Source organism: Monodon monoceros, unplaced genomic scaffold, assembly GCF_005190385.1.
Source record: "Monodon monoceros isolate NGI ecotype Baffin Bay Population unplaced genomic scaffold, NGI_Narwhal_1 Super_Scaffold_20, whole genome shotgun sequence".
Taxonomy (NCBI): Eukaryota; Metazoa; Chordata; class Mammalia; order Artiodactyla; family Monodontidae; genus Monodon; species Monodon monoceros.
Window position 1 is genome coordinate 132996772 of NW_021703777.1, and position 16006 is coordinate 133012777.

At 50.5% G+C, this 16006-nt stretch overlaps 1 protein-coding gene across 1 annotated transcript; it reads right to left on the minus strand.

Annotated features, from left to right (window-relative positions):
* Window positions 1-123: 123 nt before the first annotated feature.
* GRPEL1 (GrpE like 1, mitochondrial) lies at window positions 124-12576 on the minus strand. The gene is made up of 4 exons (XM_029235511.1): window positions 12458-12576; window positions 9921-10083; window positions 8508-8589; window positions 124-1769 (listed from the first exon to the last, which is right to left on the minus strand). The coding sequence occupies exons 1-4, from the start codon at window positions 12550-12552 to the stop codon at window positions 1423-1425; spliced, it is 687 nt and encodes a 228-aa protein (XP_029091344.1). The 5' UTR covers window positions 12553-12576; the 3' UTR covers window positions 124-1422.
* Between the last annotated feature and the right edge of the window lie 3430 nt (window positions 12577-16006).

Here is a 16006-nt window from a genome sequence, read left to right on the forward strand (position 1 = left end):
GCAACAGGAGAAGCCACCGCAATGAGAAGCCCGTGCACCACAATGAAGAGCAGCCCCCGCTCGCCACAGCTAGAGAAAGCCCGTGCGCAGCAACGAAGACACAACGCATCCAAAAATAAATAAATTTATAAAAAGGGGGGGAAATTTCCTGAAATGGTATAAATTGGAATTTTAATTATGGGAATATCACCTACACCTTTCAGATCGACTACCCACCTTTCTTACATAGTAAATCGAAGTAACAGTATTGACCTTTAATCCTAGAAGTACCTCTTAGAAGCAAAGCTAGTGGAAGATTACTTTTTTTCCCCTCGTTTATAAGAATACCTCATTCAACTTTTCCCCTCAAGCGAGGAATGGAGGGTCCGGCGGCGAGTCACAGGGCCAGCGCTTGCCGGTCGTGTGTCCTTGCTGCTGCTTCCAAGTGTCCACGGTCCCCTTCCGGGACAGAAGCCAACACGTTTGCGTGTGTCAGGCGCACAGCTGCAGGATTTGAGCAAAGACCCAGAAAGCTAAGCCACACTTCTCTGCTTAGTAAGGATCTCCTCCACCAAAGCACACAGCTAGCAGAGCATAGGAAAATAAACAACAGGGCTTCAATCCTCTGAAATAAAATTTAAAATTTAACATTTAAAACATACCAAGCACACAGTCCCTCAGATTTCTAAGGAAGTCCATCTTACTAGGGGGAAAGTACCTTCTGGTCATTAGTAACTAGTTGGGTATAGACTTAAACCTTTCTATAAAGAGATGAACAAAACAGGATGAAAGTAACCGAGTGTGTCAAATTCAGTTACTGGCAAAATAAGGAGGTGAGGACGTTAGGGTGTGCCCGCTGGTCTCACACCTCCCAAAGCCAGAAGACGATCGCTCTTAGCAGCGAGACAGTAACTGGTCATAAACGAACGCAAACACGTTCTTCACCAAGGGCGTCGTACAATTTCTCTTAGCAAGAAAAATGTTTAAACTCTTGCCTTGCCTTCACTGAGTGACGGGTGGTGGCTGGAACTCGCGTGCTACAGTGAGGAACTCCAGGAACTCCAGGAACTCGCGTGCTACAGTGAGACGCAGAGGACGCAGTGCAGCCGGCGCAGCCATCTAGCAAACAGCAGGACTCCCGAAGACCTTTTATTCATTTGAAATACTCTGACGTCACCAGAGTTTGAGCAGACACGGTGTTTTTCCTGATACCCTAGGGTCCGGTAGCATCCCGCCGGCCTGTCCTGTGAGCACGTGGAACTAGTAACTCCCAAAAGTTCATTACCACAACTGTGCAACTGGCTTACTTCCTGTCCAGCCACTGGTCACTAGAGCCTGGCAACGAGGTTTAGGAAAAGGTCACGCGCACCCGCAGCTGAGAGAAGGTGAAGTGGCCTGAGTCAGCGAGTGATCCTAACACAGCCCCGGAGCCCGTGAGGGCCGCTAAGCCTCCTTCACCACCCCAACCAGGGCGGGTCTCAGGGTGCGCCCGTGCAGCTTGTACCCCACTTTGTTAACGAGCGCCACCGTGCCCGGCTCCTTGCCCTCAACCGGCGTGTGGAACAAGGCCTCGTGCTCGTAGGGGTCGAACTTGGCCCCCGCGGGGTTCAGCCGGAGTAAGCCGTGCTTCCTGAACACCTTCTGAATCTGGACCTCAGTCATCACGAGCCCCTCGTAGAGGTTCTTCAGGTGCGGGTTATCGTCTCTAATCTCCTCCTTCGGGACGCACTGTGTTGCCTTCTCCAGAATGTCCGCCACCTCCAGCAAGTCCTTGCAGAAGCCCTGAATGCCTACACGAAGTTAAAGAAGAACAGCGTTTGCATTCTGTACCAACTGCATGGGCAACTCAACACTATAAGCCCCGTTCACGTCACACACGGGCTATTTAATGACACCTCAAATCACTAGTTTGCCCTAGAATTTCAATGGCTGGATTAAAAAACAGACAAACTCTTCTGGGGTTTAGACAAAAGCCAATGAGGTATAAAGACCAGCAGCTGAAAACCTGCAGAACCACCATCAGTCCTGCTCCAGGCTAAGAGGACGTGCAACCCCCGCAGACAGTAGAGCCAGGAAGGGGCGCAGGTGGCCGCCTCAGCTAAAGGGCACGGGGCCTGGGGCCACATCCCTGGCTGTCACGGAACTGCCCGTGTGATCTGGTTAACCTCTCTGGGTCTCAGCTTCTTTGGTTACAAAACAGGGATAACAGTACCTAACACAGTGAGGTTATGAGGACAAAACCACACACAGAGCACCTAGAACACTTAAGGACTCAATACACGTTAGCAATTATTTGGCACCGTGGGGTAAAAGTTACCGGGACACACCCCAAGCCTTAACCTTTATCTAACAGAAGAAATAACGTGTTAAAAAACTTCGCACAGAAACAAACGTTTGTGGTTCCAAGACAACGCTTCAGCTGCTGAACGAAGGAGGTCAGGGCGGATGAGAGGCGCACACCGGCTAAGCTCCCCCGGCCCGCCCCACCCTGGCCCTGGCAGTGCAGCGACCGTGAGGCTCTAGCACGGCCCACTCAAGTCTTCTCGGGTCTTGAAGGCTGTGCGCCTCGAAGGAGGCAGCGCTCGTTTTAGGCTTTACTCTTTCACACAGGGTTTTCACCCCACTGCTTTAAAATGAAATTAAAACTCCACCTATCCGATAAAGATGGGAGCATCTATTAAGGATTAACCCTGTGCTAGTTCACGTATGGTCTCTGAGACACGCAGGAAATGGTCACACAAGTGGCAAGTACAATCACAATGATGCTTACGCAAGATGCACTCGTGAGTGCTGAGAACAGATTAACCCAAGGGGCGTGGTTCAGCAGGGTAGGCAGAGGAGGGTTCTGGGAACTAAGGCCTGGAGAGTCGGGAGGGAGCCACGCGTTGGACGAACTGAGGACGGCCAGCCTACCAGGAAGATGCAGACCCAGAGTAGCTGAAGGTTCCAGATGGGGCAGTGGAATGAGTAGAGGTCTGCTGTGGCCACTCTGCCTGGAGTGTGGAGCAGGGATGCAAGAGCTGAAGCTGGTCTGGACCACAGCGCAGGCAGCAGAGACAAGTGGATGAAGCAGAGTCCAGGCATCACCACTCACTGGATGGGAGAGGAGTGAGCTTGAGGGAAGAGAGGACAGTTCACATGCCTGACCTAGACACCCGGGCGGGCAACAGTATAATTTACTCGAATGAGGAAGAAAGGAAGCACAGGCAGAGGGGAGAATCCAGTTTAAAACACCCCTGAGACGTCCAGGTAAAGACATACAGGACTAGAACGCAGAAGAAATGTCTGAACTGGAAAGAGAACCTGTGCGTGGATGCCATTCAGACCCGTGGGAGGGCAAGTCAGCAGGGGGGACGGCGAGAGGAGGGGGGAGGCCTGCTCCGAGCCCTGAAGAACCCAGACACGTGGAGGGCGACAGACACGCAGCCAGCGCAGGCCATGACCCGGAAGAGGAGGAGCAACAGGAGGTGAGGTGACCGCATCCAGGAACGAAGAGTTCCCAGAAGAGGTGAAGCGCTGCTGTTAAGGGGTCCGTGAGGGAAGGGTGGGGCCCGCCATGGCAGCCTCTTGCTGGGTGCCGCCTTTATGAGCTCTGGGAGCACCAGTGCCAGGGGGCTGCCCACACGCGGAGGTGAGACTGAAGACAGAGCCCCCTCCCCGCGGCTGTGTGATCCACGCCACTGCCGCCGACTCTGTCAACTCAGCAGCGCGTGCGGGACGTCCGAGTGGAAAGGGTGCTCCCGCGGCTGGGACAGGTCCGGCCTTCGCAGCTGTGGGCTCTGTGGGCACGCACAGAAGCAGGGCCAGGGTCTGGGCGGCTCCCACGGCAGGTCCAGGCACACGACTACTCCAGTCCTGGTACCTGACCTCAGTGGATCTGTGCTGGTGGTTTTGTGCACACAGCACCTGAGGGACCCCAGGGCCAACTGCCTGCGTTCCCACGGTGCAGGCGGGGCCGAGGGCAGTGTGACAACAGCGCACTTTGTGAGCCCGCACAACAGGTGACAGACGGCACCACAGAGCACACTCCCTGGTAGATGGCTCTGGTGGAGGGATACTGAGTGGCTCCCCTTCCAGCAGGAGCACTCCAATCCTGCCTGCCCCACAAGGCAGCTCAGAAACGGACCTGCGGGCCTCTATTCCAACAACTAGGGAGCAGGACCTGCCCCCAACAGGGCTGTGACAACCACAGAGCAGAGAGGAGGCCCCGCTCAAATCCAGTGCAGACTCTGGTCACCACACCACCAGTCACACCTCCTATCAAGGGGATAATGGCCAGGACATGATGAGGAAAGAGATGGCAGGCATCCACACTAAAAACAGGCCTTGGGCCTTCCCTGGTGGCGCAGTGGTTAAGAATCTGCCTGCCAATGGGTTCGAGCCCTGGTCTGGGAAGATCCCACATGCCAAGGAGCAACTAAGCCCATGCGCCACAACTACTGAGCCCACGTGCCACAACTACTGAGCCCACACGCCTAGAGCCCGTGCTCCACAACAAGAGAAGCCACCACAATAAGAAGCCCGCGCACCGCAACAAAGAGTAGCCCCCACTCGCCACAACTAGAGAAAGCCCATGTGCAGCAACAAAGACCCAATGCAGCCAAAAATGAATAAAATAAAAAACTCACTACAAACAAAAGTCCAGGACCAGGTGGCTTCACAGACGAATTCTACCAAACACACAAAGAACCTATAGCAATTCTTCTCAAACTCTTCCAAAAGACTGAAGAGGAAGGACACTATGAAGCCACCATCACCCTGACGCCAAAACCAGACAAAGACACCACCAAAGAAGAAAATTACAGGCCAGTATCTGTGATGAATACAGATGCAAAAATTCTCAACAAAATGTCAGCAAACCGAATCCAACAACACGGAAAAAAGGATCATATACCACGACCAAGTTGGATTCACCCCAGGGTCATAAGAATGGTTCAACATATGCAAATCAATCAATGCGATACAGCACATCAACAAAAGAGAAGACAAAAACCACATGATCGTCTCAGTAGATGCAGAAAAAGCATCTGATAAAATCCAACAACCATTCATGATAAAAACTCTTACGAAAGTAGGTACAGAGAAAACACCTCAACATAATTAAAGCTATTTACGACAAACACACAGCCAACATAATACTCAATGGTGAAAACCTGAAAGCCTTTCCGCTAAAATCTGGAACAAGACAAGGATGCTCACTCTCACCACTTCTATTCAACATAGTATTGGAAGTCCTAGCCACAGGAATCACACAAGAAAAAGAAATAAAAGGTATCCAAAATGGTAGGGAAGAGGTAGAATTGTCATTATATGCAGATGACATGATAACTATATTTTGAAAATCCTAAAGACTCCACACAAAAACTACTAGAACTGATAAAGGAATTCAGCAAGGTAGCAGGATACAAGATTAACATACAGAAACTGGTTACATTTCTTTACACTAACAATGAAATGTCAGAAAAGGAAAGTAAAAAAAAATACCTCTTAAATCCCATCAAATAATACTTAGGAATAAACCTGACAAGGAGGTGAAAGACTTACATGCTGAGAACTATAAACCATTAGTAAAGGAAACTGAAGATGATTCAAAGAAATGGAAAGATACCCCGTGCTCTTGGATTAGAAGAATTAACATTGTTAAAATGGCCATACTACCCAAAGCAATCTACAGATTTAACGTGATCCCTATCAAATTACCCATGACATTTTCCACAGAACTAGAACAAATAATCCTAAAATTTATATGGAACCATAAGACTCAGAACTGCCAAAGCAATCCTGAGGAAAAAGAACAAACTTCAGACAATACTACAAAGCTACAGTAATCAAAACAGCATGGTACTGGCACAACGACAAACATATAGATCAATGGAACAGAATAGAGAGCCCAGCAATAAACCCACACACCTACGGTCAACTAATCTTTGACAAAGGAGGCAAGGATATTCAATGGAGAAAAGACAGTCTGTTTAGCAAGTGGTGTTAGGAGAGTTGGACAGCCACAGGTCAATCAATGAAGTTAGAACACACCCTCTCACCATACACACAAATAAACTCAAAATGGCTTAAATAAAGACCTAAATAGAAGACAAGACACTGTAAAAAACCCCTACAAGAGAACAAAGGCAAAACATTTTCTGACATAAATTCTACCAATGTTTTCTCATGTCAGTCTCCCAAGGCAACAGAGATAAAAGCAAAAATAAACAAATGGGTCCTATCAAACTTACAAGCTTTAGCACAGCAAAGGAAACTAAAAACAAAACAAAAAGACAACATACAGACTGGGAGAAAATACTTGCAAATCATGCAACCTACAAGGGCTTAATTTCCAAAATATACAAACAGCTCATAAAACTCAATAACAAAAAACCAAACAATCAAAAAATGGGCAGAACACCGAAATAGACATTTCTCCAAAGAAGACATACAGATGGCCAATAAGCACACAAAAAGATGCTCAACATTGCTAATCATTAGAGAAATGCAAATCAAAACTACAATGAGGTACCACCTCACACCAGTCAGAACGGCCACCATTAAAAAGTCTACAAATAACCAATGCTGGAGAGGGTGTGGAGAAAAGGGAACCCTCCTACACTGTTGGTGGGAATGTAAATTGGTACAGCTACTATGGAGAACAGTATGGAGGTTCCTCAAAAAACTAAAACTAGAATTACCATATGACCCAGCAATCCCCCTCTTGGGCATACATCCAGACAAAACCATAATTCAAGAAGATACATGCACTGCTATGTTCACAGCTGCACTACTTACAATAGCCAAGACATGGAAACATGGAAATGTTCAATGACAGATGAATGGATAAAGAAGATGTGGTATATATGTATATTCAATGGAATATGACTCAGCCATAAAAAAAAGAACGAAATTATGCCATTTGCAGCAACACATGCAACTGGAGATTATCATACCAAGTGAAGTAAGTCAGAAAGAGGAAGACAAATACCATGTGATATCACTTATACGTGGAATCTAAAGTATGGCAAAAATAAACCTATCTATGAAACAGAAACAGAATCACAGACACAGAGAACAGACTTGTGGTGGACAAGGCAGGGGGCTGGGGAAGGGATGGAGTGGGAGTTTGGCATGAGCAGACGCAAACTATTATGTATGGAATGGATAAACAACAAGATCCTACTGTAGAGCACAGGGAATTACATTCAATATCCTGTGATAAACCATAATGGAAAAGAATATAAAAAAGGGAGGGCTTCCCTGGTGGCGCAGTGGTTGAAGAGTCTGCCTGCCAATGTGGGGGACGGGTTCGAGTCCTGGTCTGGGAAGATCCCACATGCCGCGGAGCGACTGGGCCCGTGAGCCGCAACTACTAAGCCTGCGCGTCTGGAGCCTGTGCTCCGCAACAAGAGAGGCCGCGACAGTGAGGGGCCCGCACACCACAGTGAAGAGTGGCCCCCGCTTGCCCCAACTGGAGAAGGCCTTCGCACAGAAACGAGGACCCAACACAGCCAAAAATAAATAAATAAATTTATATATATATAAAAAAAGAACATAAAAAAGGGAATATAGGGCTTCCCTGGTGGCGCAGTGGTTGAGAGTCCGCCTGCCGATGCAGGGGACACGGGTTCGTGACCCAGTCCGGGAAGATCCCACATGCCGCGGAGCGGCTGGGCCCGTGAGCCATGGCCGCTGAGCCTGCGTGTCCGGAGCCTGTGCTCCGCAACAGGAGAGGCCACAACCATGAGGGGCCTGCGTATCGCAAAAAAAAAAAAAAAAAAAAAAAAAAAGGGAATATATACATGTATAACTGAATCACTTTGCTGTACAACAGAAATTAACACAACATTGTACATCAACTATACTTCAATAAAATTAAAAAAAAAAAAGAGAGATTTGTTCTCTGTGTTGAACTCGGATCTTATCAAGTTTCCACTGTGAGCACCCAAGGTCTTACTGTGAACCTGAGGTTCTGCATCTACAACAGGGGGACTGAAAGGTCCGTCCCCATAGGTACTCAAATGGTAGCCTTTTGGGTAATCAACACAACACATCTGGAGTTGGGAGACGGGCCTCAGTGCCAGCGCCATTACCAGGTTTGTGCTGAATGGCAAGTCATTTCAACCTCACTGATCTCAACCGTAAAAACTGGAAAGACGATAACAGAAACATACAAAGGTGGCAATGCAAACAGAATCTGAGGAGGTCCTAAGTGAGACCAATGTTAGGGCTGCTCCAGCTAAGGAGCCGAACCTCATAGAGCCGACCTGCTAGTTACCTGCAGGCTCACACCAAGGTCTCTGTGTGGAAGAGCAAAGCACACGCTCCTCATTGAAGGAATCATGCTCACCACTCCGAGTGCGAGTCCTAAGGGCAATTTTGCTCCTTCTAGACAACGGCTGACCCATCTCAAACACTGGAGGGAGTGCAAGCAGCAGGCTCCCCACCTCCCTCACGGGGCTGGCCCTTTGCCTGGCACTCTGATACCCCCCTCCCTTGCCCCGTGTTTCCCTCGGTCAATGTCATGTAATGTTGAAAGTTACCATATAGTTTCGCCTCCTCCACCAATTTTTGGCTCCTCTGCCGCAAGTTCTCAGTATCTGCTAAAGCTCGCTTATACTTTTCCTTAAAAAAAAGAAAGGGAGAAAGAAAGACTGATTCACGTGAATTAAATATGGAACAAATTCACAGGAAAGCATATCTGATGTAACAAACTCCAAGTCAAAACACAAACAACAGCCATCATCACGTTAGAAATTTTGGGTTACAGACAGCTGCTGCTTAATAAACACAAACACATTAACCCGTGTCACTGTTTCCAGCAAGCGGGGAATAGATGGCCCGGTGTCGCGTATTCACATAGCCCCCAAGGGCATTCTCACTCAGTGTGCAGCTGGGGAAGGACAAGGAGAGGCTTCTCATTTCTCGTGGTTCCGATGGCTCTCCTCCAGGGAGGACCATTCATTCATTCCTCAGCAGAATCTCCAACTTAAGGGAATCCTAGAAGCCCAGTTAGGGGCTGACCCGCTCAGTTCCCACGCCCTGAAGAGACATCTAGGAGAACAACGAACCTGAGTGGACAGCTTTGGCCTCTACGCCACAGAAGAGGAAAAACCCCATCGATGAACCTCTGGTATTGTTAACACTGCCCAGATATGACTCAGCTGAAACATTTACTGTGCACTGATCATCTGAATTCTAGTGTCTTCCACATTTTGCACCAACTTTTCCTGTAATCTCATCCACCTCCTGGAATTTCTATCTTTCGTGTGCACCAGGTTACCGTGTTCAGCCTTCAGGCGATTCCAGAGCCGTGGTTAAGAGCAAGGGCTCCCAGGCTCAGGCCCTCGCCCTGCCACTCAGTGGCCAGGTGACCTTGGGAAGTTTACCAAACCATCCTGGACCTCAGTTTCCTCATCTGTAAACAGGGATATTAACGGTTGACTCACAGGGTTGTTGTGAGAATTAATATAAATAAAGGGGTTAGAACAGCCCCAGCACACAGTATTTGATATTATCACTCTTAAATGCTTACAGAGCTCGATTTGTGCCACTCATGCTTTTCCACATGGGGTCATGATCAGTTCATACAACTCCTACCTCCCTAGGAGAGCACCACGTGGCCGTACCCCGGCCCCCCACCCTTGTCCTTCCCTAAGACCAGCTTAAAGGGCCCTACTGAATAGTCCTCACCTGTAAAGACCATTTTAAGCCTCAATTCAATATAATCTAGGTAGCACATAGAGGTGACCCTCATGACAACCAGAGCCACACAGGCTTTGGGTTCTATCCCTTCTCCGGTAGTAACTTGTTATAGGACCCAGCCGTAGTCCTTGGACAACGATGGGATTTGTCTGCACTCCGTCTCTGTTGTCACGGAGGCTGGCCAGACGTCCTCGGAAAAGGCTCACCTGGAGTTCGAACGACCACGCTCCCCCAAGAGCCCGCAACCTTACCGTGGTCTCCTTTAGCTGCTCTTCCAGCTTGACCTTCTCTTCCATCAGGGTCTTCTCTGCAGAGGGCAGATCTGTCTTCTGTTCATTCTGACCCATGTCCTCTTCCAAGTTCTGGCCATTGTTCTTCTGTTTTGTAGCTGTGCACAGCAGCCGAGGAGAGGACCTAAAGACAAGTCCACACGCTAGAAATTAAGATCATGTTTTTTTTGCTTCTTAAAGTCAGATGTATGACTTAAGAAATCAGAATTTAAAACTATGTGCTACTGACCCATGGGGGAGAAAGGATTTATTTTAGATCCAATAAAGGCATATGACGTATAGAAGCTATTTGTTGATATAAAGTCTTCTGCAACACATGCCTAAACTAACATGTCAGTGTACCAAGGCTATGGTACTAACCTCCTCTTCTTGCCACTTTAAACATCTCCTTCTGAGATATGGTCACTCAGGCCCACCACACAGCAATGCAGTAGCTACTACTAGAGGTGAGGCCCAGTGCTGATGCTGATTACAAAGCTGGAGGGGCAGAGATCTTGCCCACACGGTACTTCGGGCATGCAAAAAAGATATCTACACACAAACAACCGTAATGTGGGGTTTGAAAGTGATAAAAGAGGAACCATGCACTTTGGGAGACTCAGAGTAGAATATTTCTAGCTTTGGGTAAATGGAAGGCAATGGAAGGGTTTGTGCAGCGAGGCTTTGAAGGATAAGTAAGAGTTCACATACAGAGTCAGGAATGGATGAGACAGACCCATTTCAGGAAGAGGGAAGGACTGGAGGTTGGAAAGCATGGGGATGGTATGTACAGGGGAAATACCAAGAGCTCTAAAACTAAAGCTGCAAGGGACTTAAAGTATTACCCAATCTGATCCCCACATGAAAAAGGTTAAGTGATAAACTCAAGGCCACAAAGCCATTAAGGAATGATACACATCTCTGCACCAGGTCCAGTGGAGCTCTTAATTATGCCACAGTCCAACCTGAAAATAAACCACATGCGATTTCTTCCCAGATTAAAACAAACTGCCTCAATGAACAGGAAAGCTAGGAGTACACAGAACATATGTACAAGGATGTTTACAGCAACTGGAAACAGATCGCTGTCAGAAGGAGACGGCTGAACAAGCTGTTGCTTCCATGATCTGGAATACTGAGCAGCTACCAAATAGAATATGTTAAACTGCCATCTTTTGGCTACACCACGGGTGTACTGTGTGTGCAAGAAATGCAACTTAGAGAAATGCACAAAACACGACCCCGCTTTTATAAACTCAAACCAGAAATCCTGTGTAGGTACATGTGTCTGAGGCCCGCAGAGAGTGATAAGAGGATTCACTACATTAGTCTGTTACCCTGGGGGTGAAATGCAATAACTTTTTTACTTTCGTGATGAAGAAAACTAACAATCTGAAAACTGCGTGTGCTGCTGTGAAGCCTGCCTTTCTTCCTAGATGTCCTGACCTCTGGGTGCGACAGTCACCACCATTCTGCAGTTCACCTCTGCTCTGCCGACCCCCTCCTGGAGCGCCAGAGGCTCCCGCAGCAGCCAGAGCGAGTCTTGCTTTGCTTTGCAAGGAGGGAGACGGAGGCTCCGGGGGCTCAGTTACCCCGAAAGCTACGCATACAATTCAGCTCTCTAAACTCCCCAACTTGAGCCTCTTGCCACAAACCCAGTTCTCAGAGCAGAAATTCACGCTGTCCTGGCAATTAATTCCAGATACAAAAATCACAAATTACTTGAGCAAAGAGGCCTTTTCACTCGGGCTTTCCAGGTGGGCTTGTTCCCACACAGTTCTACACCATGTATCGGGTTGGAATCGCAGCTGCATCCCGCGCACTACCGTAGTCCACGCTGCCCGGCCCGGTCTCCCCATCCCTCAAGCAGCTCCTGCGGGGAAAGCCCACCTCCTGCTCTGCGCAGCTTCTACCCAATCTGTCTTCTACCAGATAACCTGGTTCTGGGAAGCTCCTCCAACGCAGAAGGTGCTAAGCACTCGCTAAACTAACTTACGAGGCTAGACTCTGAAAAAGCAGAAACCACCGGTTTTAAAAAAAAACACGAAAGAAGAAAGGCCAAGGTGAGGGCACTGCCTCATGACCCCCGCCGCGGAGTCACCGCTCTTGTATAAATAAGCCGCTGTCCCCACGGTGGAGCAGGCGCCGCTGCCCTTCTGACCTCAGGCTCCGAGGCACGCGGAGGTGGACGAGGACGCGGGCCGAGCGGAAGGAGCCATCGCGCCGCCGCCCCGCGCCCCGGGGACCCGCACACGCGGCCGCCTCGCGCCGGCCTGGGCTCGCGGGAGGCTCGGCGCGGCCTCGGGCTCGCGCGGGGCGCCGTCCCACCCTCCCCGGGTCTGCCGCGCGGGCAGCATGGGCAGCGAGGCCGCAGGGCAACCCCGCGGTGTCCGCGCCCCGCGTGGGGGAACCGCCGCCCACAGCGCCCGGGCCGGAGCCGGGCAGGACTCGGGTCGGAGCGGACGGGGGCGGCACGCACACCGCGCCCTTCCTCAGCCCGGGCAGCCGGCGCCCCTTACCTGAGAGACAACGCCAAAGCCGGAAGGCTGTGCCGCGCCAGCCTCACGCACCGAGCCGCCATCACTGCCGCGGGGTCTGCATGCGCACGGGGCATGCGCGGAGGCGGCTGGCCCCTCCCCTCGGCCACCAGGACACTCGCGCAGACTCTGTGCTTCCTTCCCCGCCCAACTACTTCCCCTCAGCCAATCCACCACCGCTTCTCCTCTGATAGACAGATCATACTCACCACTAATTGCCGGCCTTGGAGGAGCACTCTCCCCTCCCCCGGTGGGCGGGGTCTGAGGCCTTCCAGAGCCCGAGAAGGTGAGGAGGTGAAAGGTGAAGGAAACCGTGGGAGGAGACTCTCCGCGGAGGGGCGTGGTCAAAGGAACAACCAATAGGGAGGGAGCATGGGGGTGGGACGCCGGAAGTGCGGACTCGGGAGGGCAGAGAGTCGGTAGTCGGTTTTCCCGCCTGGTTGTACGTTGCGTGTCTCAGGCCGCTCTTTCCTCTGGGAGTCGGCGATGCGACGGGGCTGGCATTTGTCCTGTTCTCCCTTGCAGCGCGAGCTCCTGGAACCGTGCCGGGCACGGGGCGCTCAGTGTGGGCTAAATGCAAATAGGCCAAGGACAAAAGCACGTCCACGGGCAACCGCAGGACTTTAAAAAAAGTCGGTTAAAACAGTGTTAGGGGGGCTTCCCTGGTGGCGCAGTGGTTGAGAGTCCGCCTGCCGATGCAGGGGACGCGGATTCGTGCCCCGGTCCGGGAGGATCCCACACGCCGCGGAGCGGCTGGGCCCGTGAGCCATGGCCGCTGAGCCTGCGCGTCCGGAGCTTGTGCTCCGCAAGGGGAGAGGCCCCAACAGTGAGAGGCCCGCGTACCGCAAAAAAAAAACCAACAGTGTTAGGGAAGCACCACCCGTCCTGCCTGCGGCTCCGCGGCGGCGGCGGCGGAGGAGGGGGAAGGGACGAGGGCTGGTGGCCGGAGGGGACTCCGTCGCTACCTGTCAGTTTTATTAACGCGAAGCAGGAAGCAGACGTGACACAGCATGGCGGCGTTGGTGCTGGGTGAGGGGAATTGGGTGTGTGTTGTTTTCTCTTTGCCCTCTTCTTTCACCTTCAGTTTTATCAGAGTAAAACACAAAGCATGACAAGAACAGCACCGAGGAAGGCTCAGGGGGACACAGCCAAAGCTCATAAATACAAATGTTTTCGTTAATCTATCAAAGGTCAGTGCTACCGTATCACGTGCCACGAAGGAGCCGAGGTGCTGGAAGAGGAGGTGTCCTGGGCTGGAGCCCGTGGTGTCCCAAGTGTGGTGCTGCCTGCATGTCATATTTGGTTTTTTTTTGGTTTTTCTGTAAATTAATTAATTTTTGGCTGCCTTGGGTCTTCATTGCTGCGCGCGGGTTTTCTCTAGTTGCGGCGAGCGGGGGCTACTCTTCGTTGCGATACGCAGGCTTCTCATTGGGGTGGCTTCTTTTGTTGCGGAGCACCGGCTCTAGGCTCGCGGGCTTCAGTAGTTGAGGCACGCCGGCTTCAGTAGTTGTGGCCCATGGGCTCTAGAGCGCAGGCTCAGTAGTTGTGGCGCACGGGCTTAGTTGCCCCACGGCGTGTGGGCTCTTCCCGGACCAGGGCTCAAACCCCTGTCCCCTGCATTGGCAGGCGGATTCTTAACCACTGCGCCACCAGGGAAGCCCCGAAGTTTTCTGTAACAAAATGTAAAACATGTCACGGGGAGGGATAAATTAGGAGCTTGGGATTAACATACAGACACTACTATGTGTAAAACAGATAGCCTAAAAGGGCCTACTATAGAGCACAGGGAACTCTGCTCAATATTCTGTAATAACCTATATGGGAAAAGACTCTGAAAAAGAATGAATATAGGTATATGTATAACTGAATCACGTTGCTGTACACCTGAAACTAACACAACATTGTAAATCAACTATACTCCAAAAAATTTTTTTTTAAATTTAAAACATGTCATGTTTCTCATTGGCGGTGACCTTGGGCAAGTCATTTAATTGCTCTCAGCATTGATTCCCTCCCTGTAGACCTGGGATTATATCATTTATTGTGAGGTTTAAAAGAGGTACAACTATTCATTTTCTAACTCTTAGGGCTCAAGGGAATCAGATGGGAATCCTGCTGTAAATAGCTCACAGTGCAGCATGGGGACGATCAACAGTGGTAGCCGCTGTGTCCTGAGACAGAGCCAGGCACTGGCTGTTGCAGTGGCGATGTTTCTGAGACACTGACTCCCTGGTCCCTGCAGGACAGCCGAGAGGCCAGGCCCCAGATCTATTACGTCCAAAACGGCAGATTTTCCGAACAGAGGCCTGTCTGTGCTGCCACCTCGTGGCAGCATTGGAAACTACGCCCTTGGGAGCCTGCTCAGGTAGTTCCCTGAAGTCTGGAACTTCTTTGTCACCACATTGCAAGTCATCAGCACGCAGAGATGAAGCTGCCTGTGTGGGAAGACTCCTGCATCAGCCCTTGGAACGAATTTCTAGCCAAGAGAGTGGGTGGCCCAGACAGGGGGTGCAGGAAGAGCAAGCTAAACAGCCCATGGTGCCCCCGAAAAGGATGGGGCTGTGTTTAAAAGAAAATGTCCTCAGGAGAAGGTTGTGCAGAAGCAACAGCACGTGGGCTGTGCGTGTGATGCTCATGACAGCTGAGTGCCCACAAGTGCCAGGCTCCGCGCAGGTGTCCTCTCCTGGACCAGCCTGCCCTGCGGTGATGGGGAGACGGGGGATGGGCCAGGCTCATCACACACTTGGAAAAAGGCAGAGCTCTTGCCTGTTTTTCCCGACTAATCCCAGCCCATGTGACCATCAGGGCCAGAACCCTCATCAGAATGTTGGCTGCTGCCATAAGGTGCGTCGTCACCTTTATTATTATTATTATTATTGTCCCTCAGCTGGAGCATGGAATTTCATCCTTTAACTCTGAAATAAGCAAATTAAAGAATATATATATGGCTATGATGGGTGTGGTGCACAGAATTCTAAAGATGGGCCCAAGATACCCATCCTCTGGTTATTCAGTCAAACACTAATCTAGGTGCTGCTGTGAAGAGGCTTTGCAGATGTAGTTGGCGTGTCAAGTCAGTGACCTTCATGGAGAGTATCTGGTGGGCTTGACCTTGGTGAGCCCTTTCAAAGCAGAGAGTTTCCTCCAGGAGGCCAAGGCAGAGAGCTTCACAGCAAGAGAAAGACTCGAATCACTGCTGCTGGTGCGAAGACGGACGGGGGAGTGAGAAGGTGGCCTCAGGGAGCAGACGGCGGACCCCCTCCGGCCACCAGCGAGGACGTGAGGGCCTCAGATCTGCTGTCTCAGGGCACTGGACTCCACAGGCCATCTGCGCGGGTCCCCAGACCACAGCCCAGCCCGGCCTTTTGAGGGGCATTACTTCTCTCCTCTCCACTTTATCTGTATTTGGGATCTCAGTACACAGAATGGAGTAACCATATACCTTGTTCCCATTCCCGTCATGGGGTCTTATTCTTGGCCCACTTTTGTTTGTTTGTTCATTTGTTTCCATGCTACAGGAGACCCCCACCA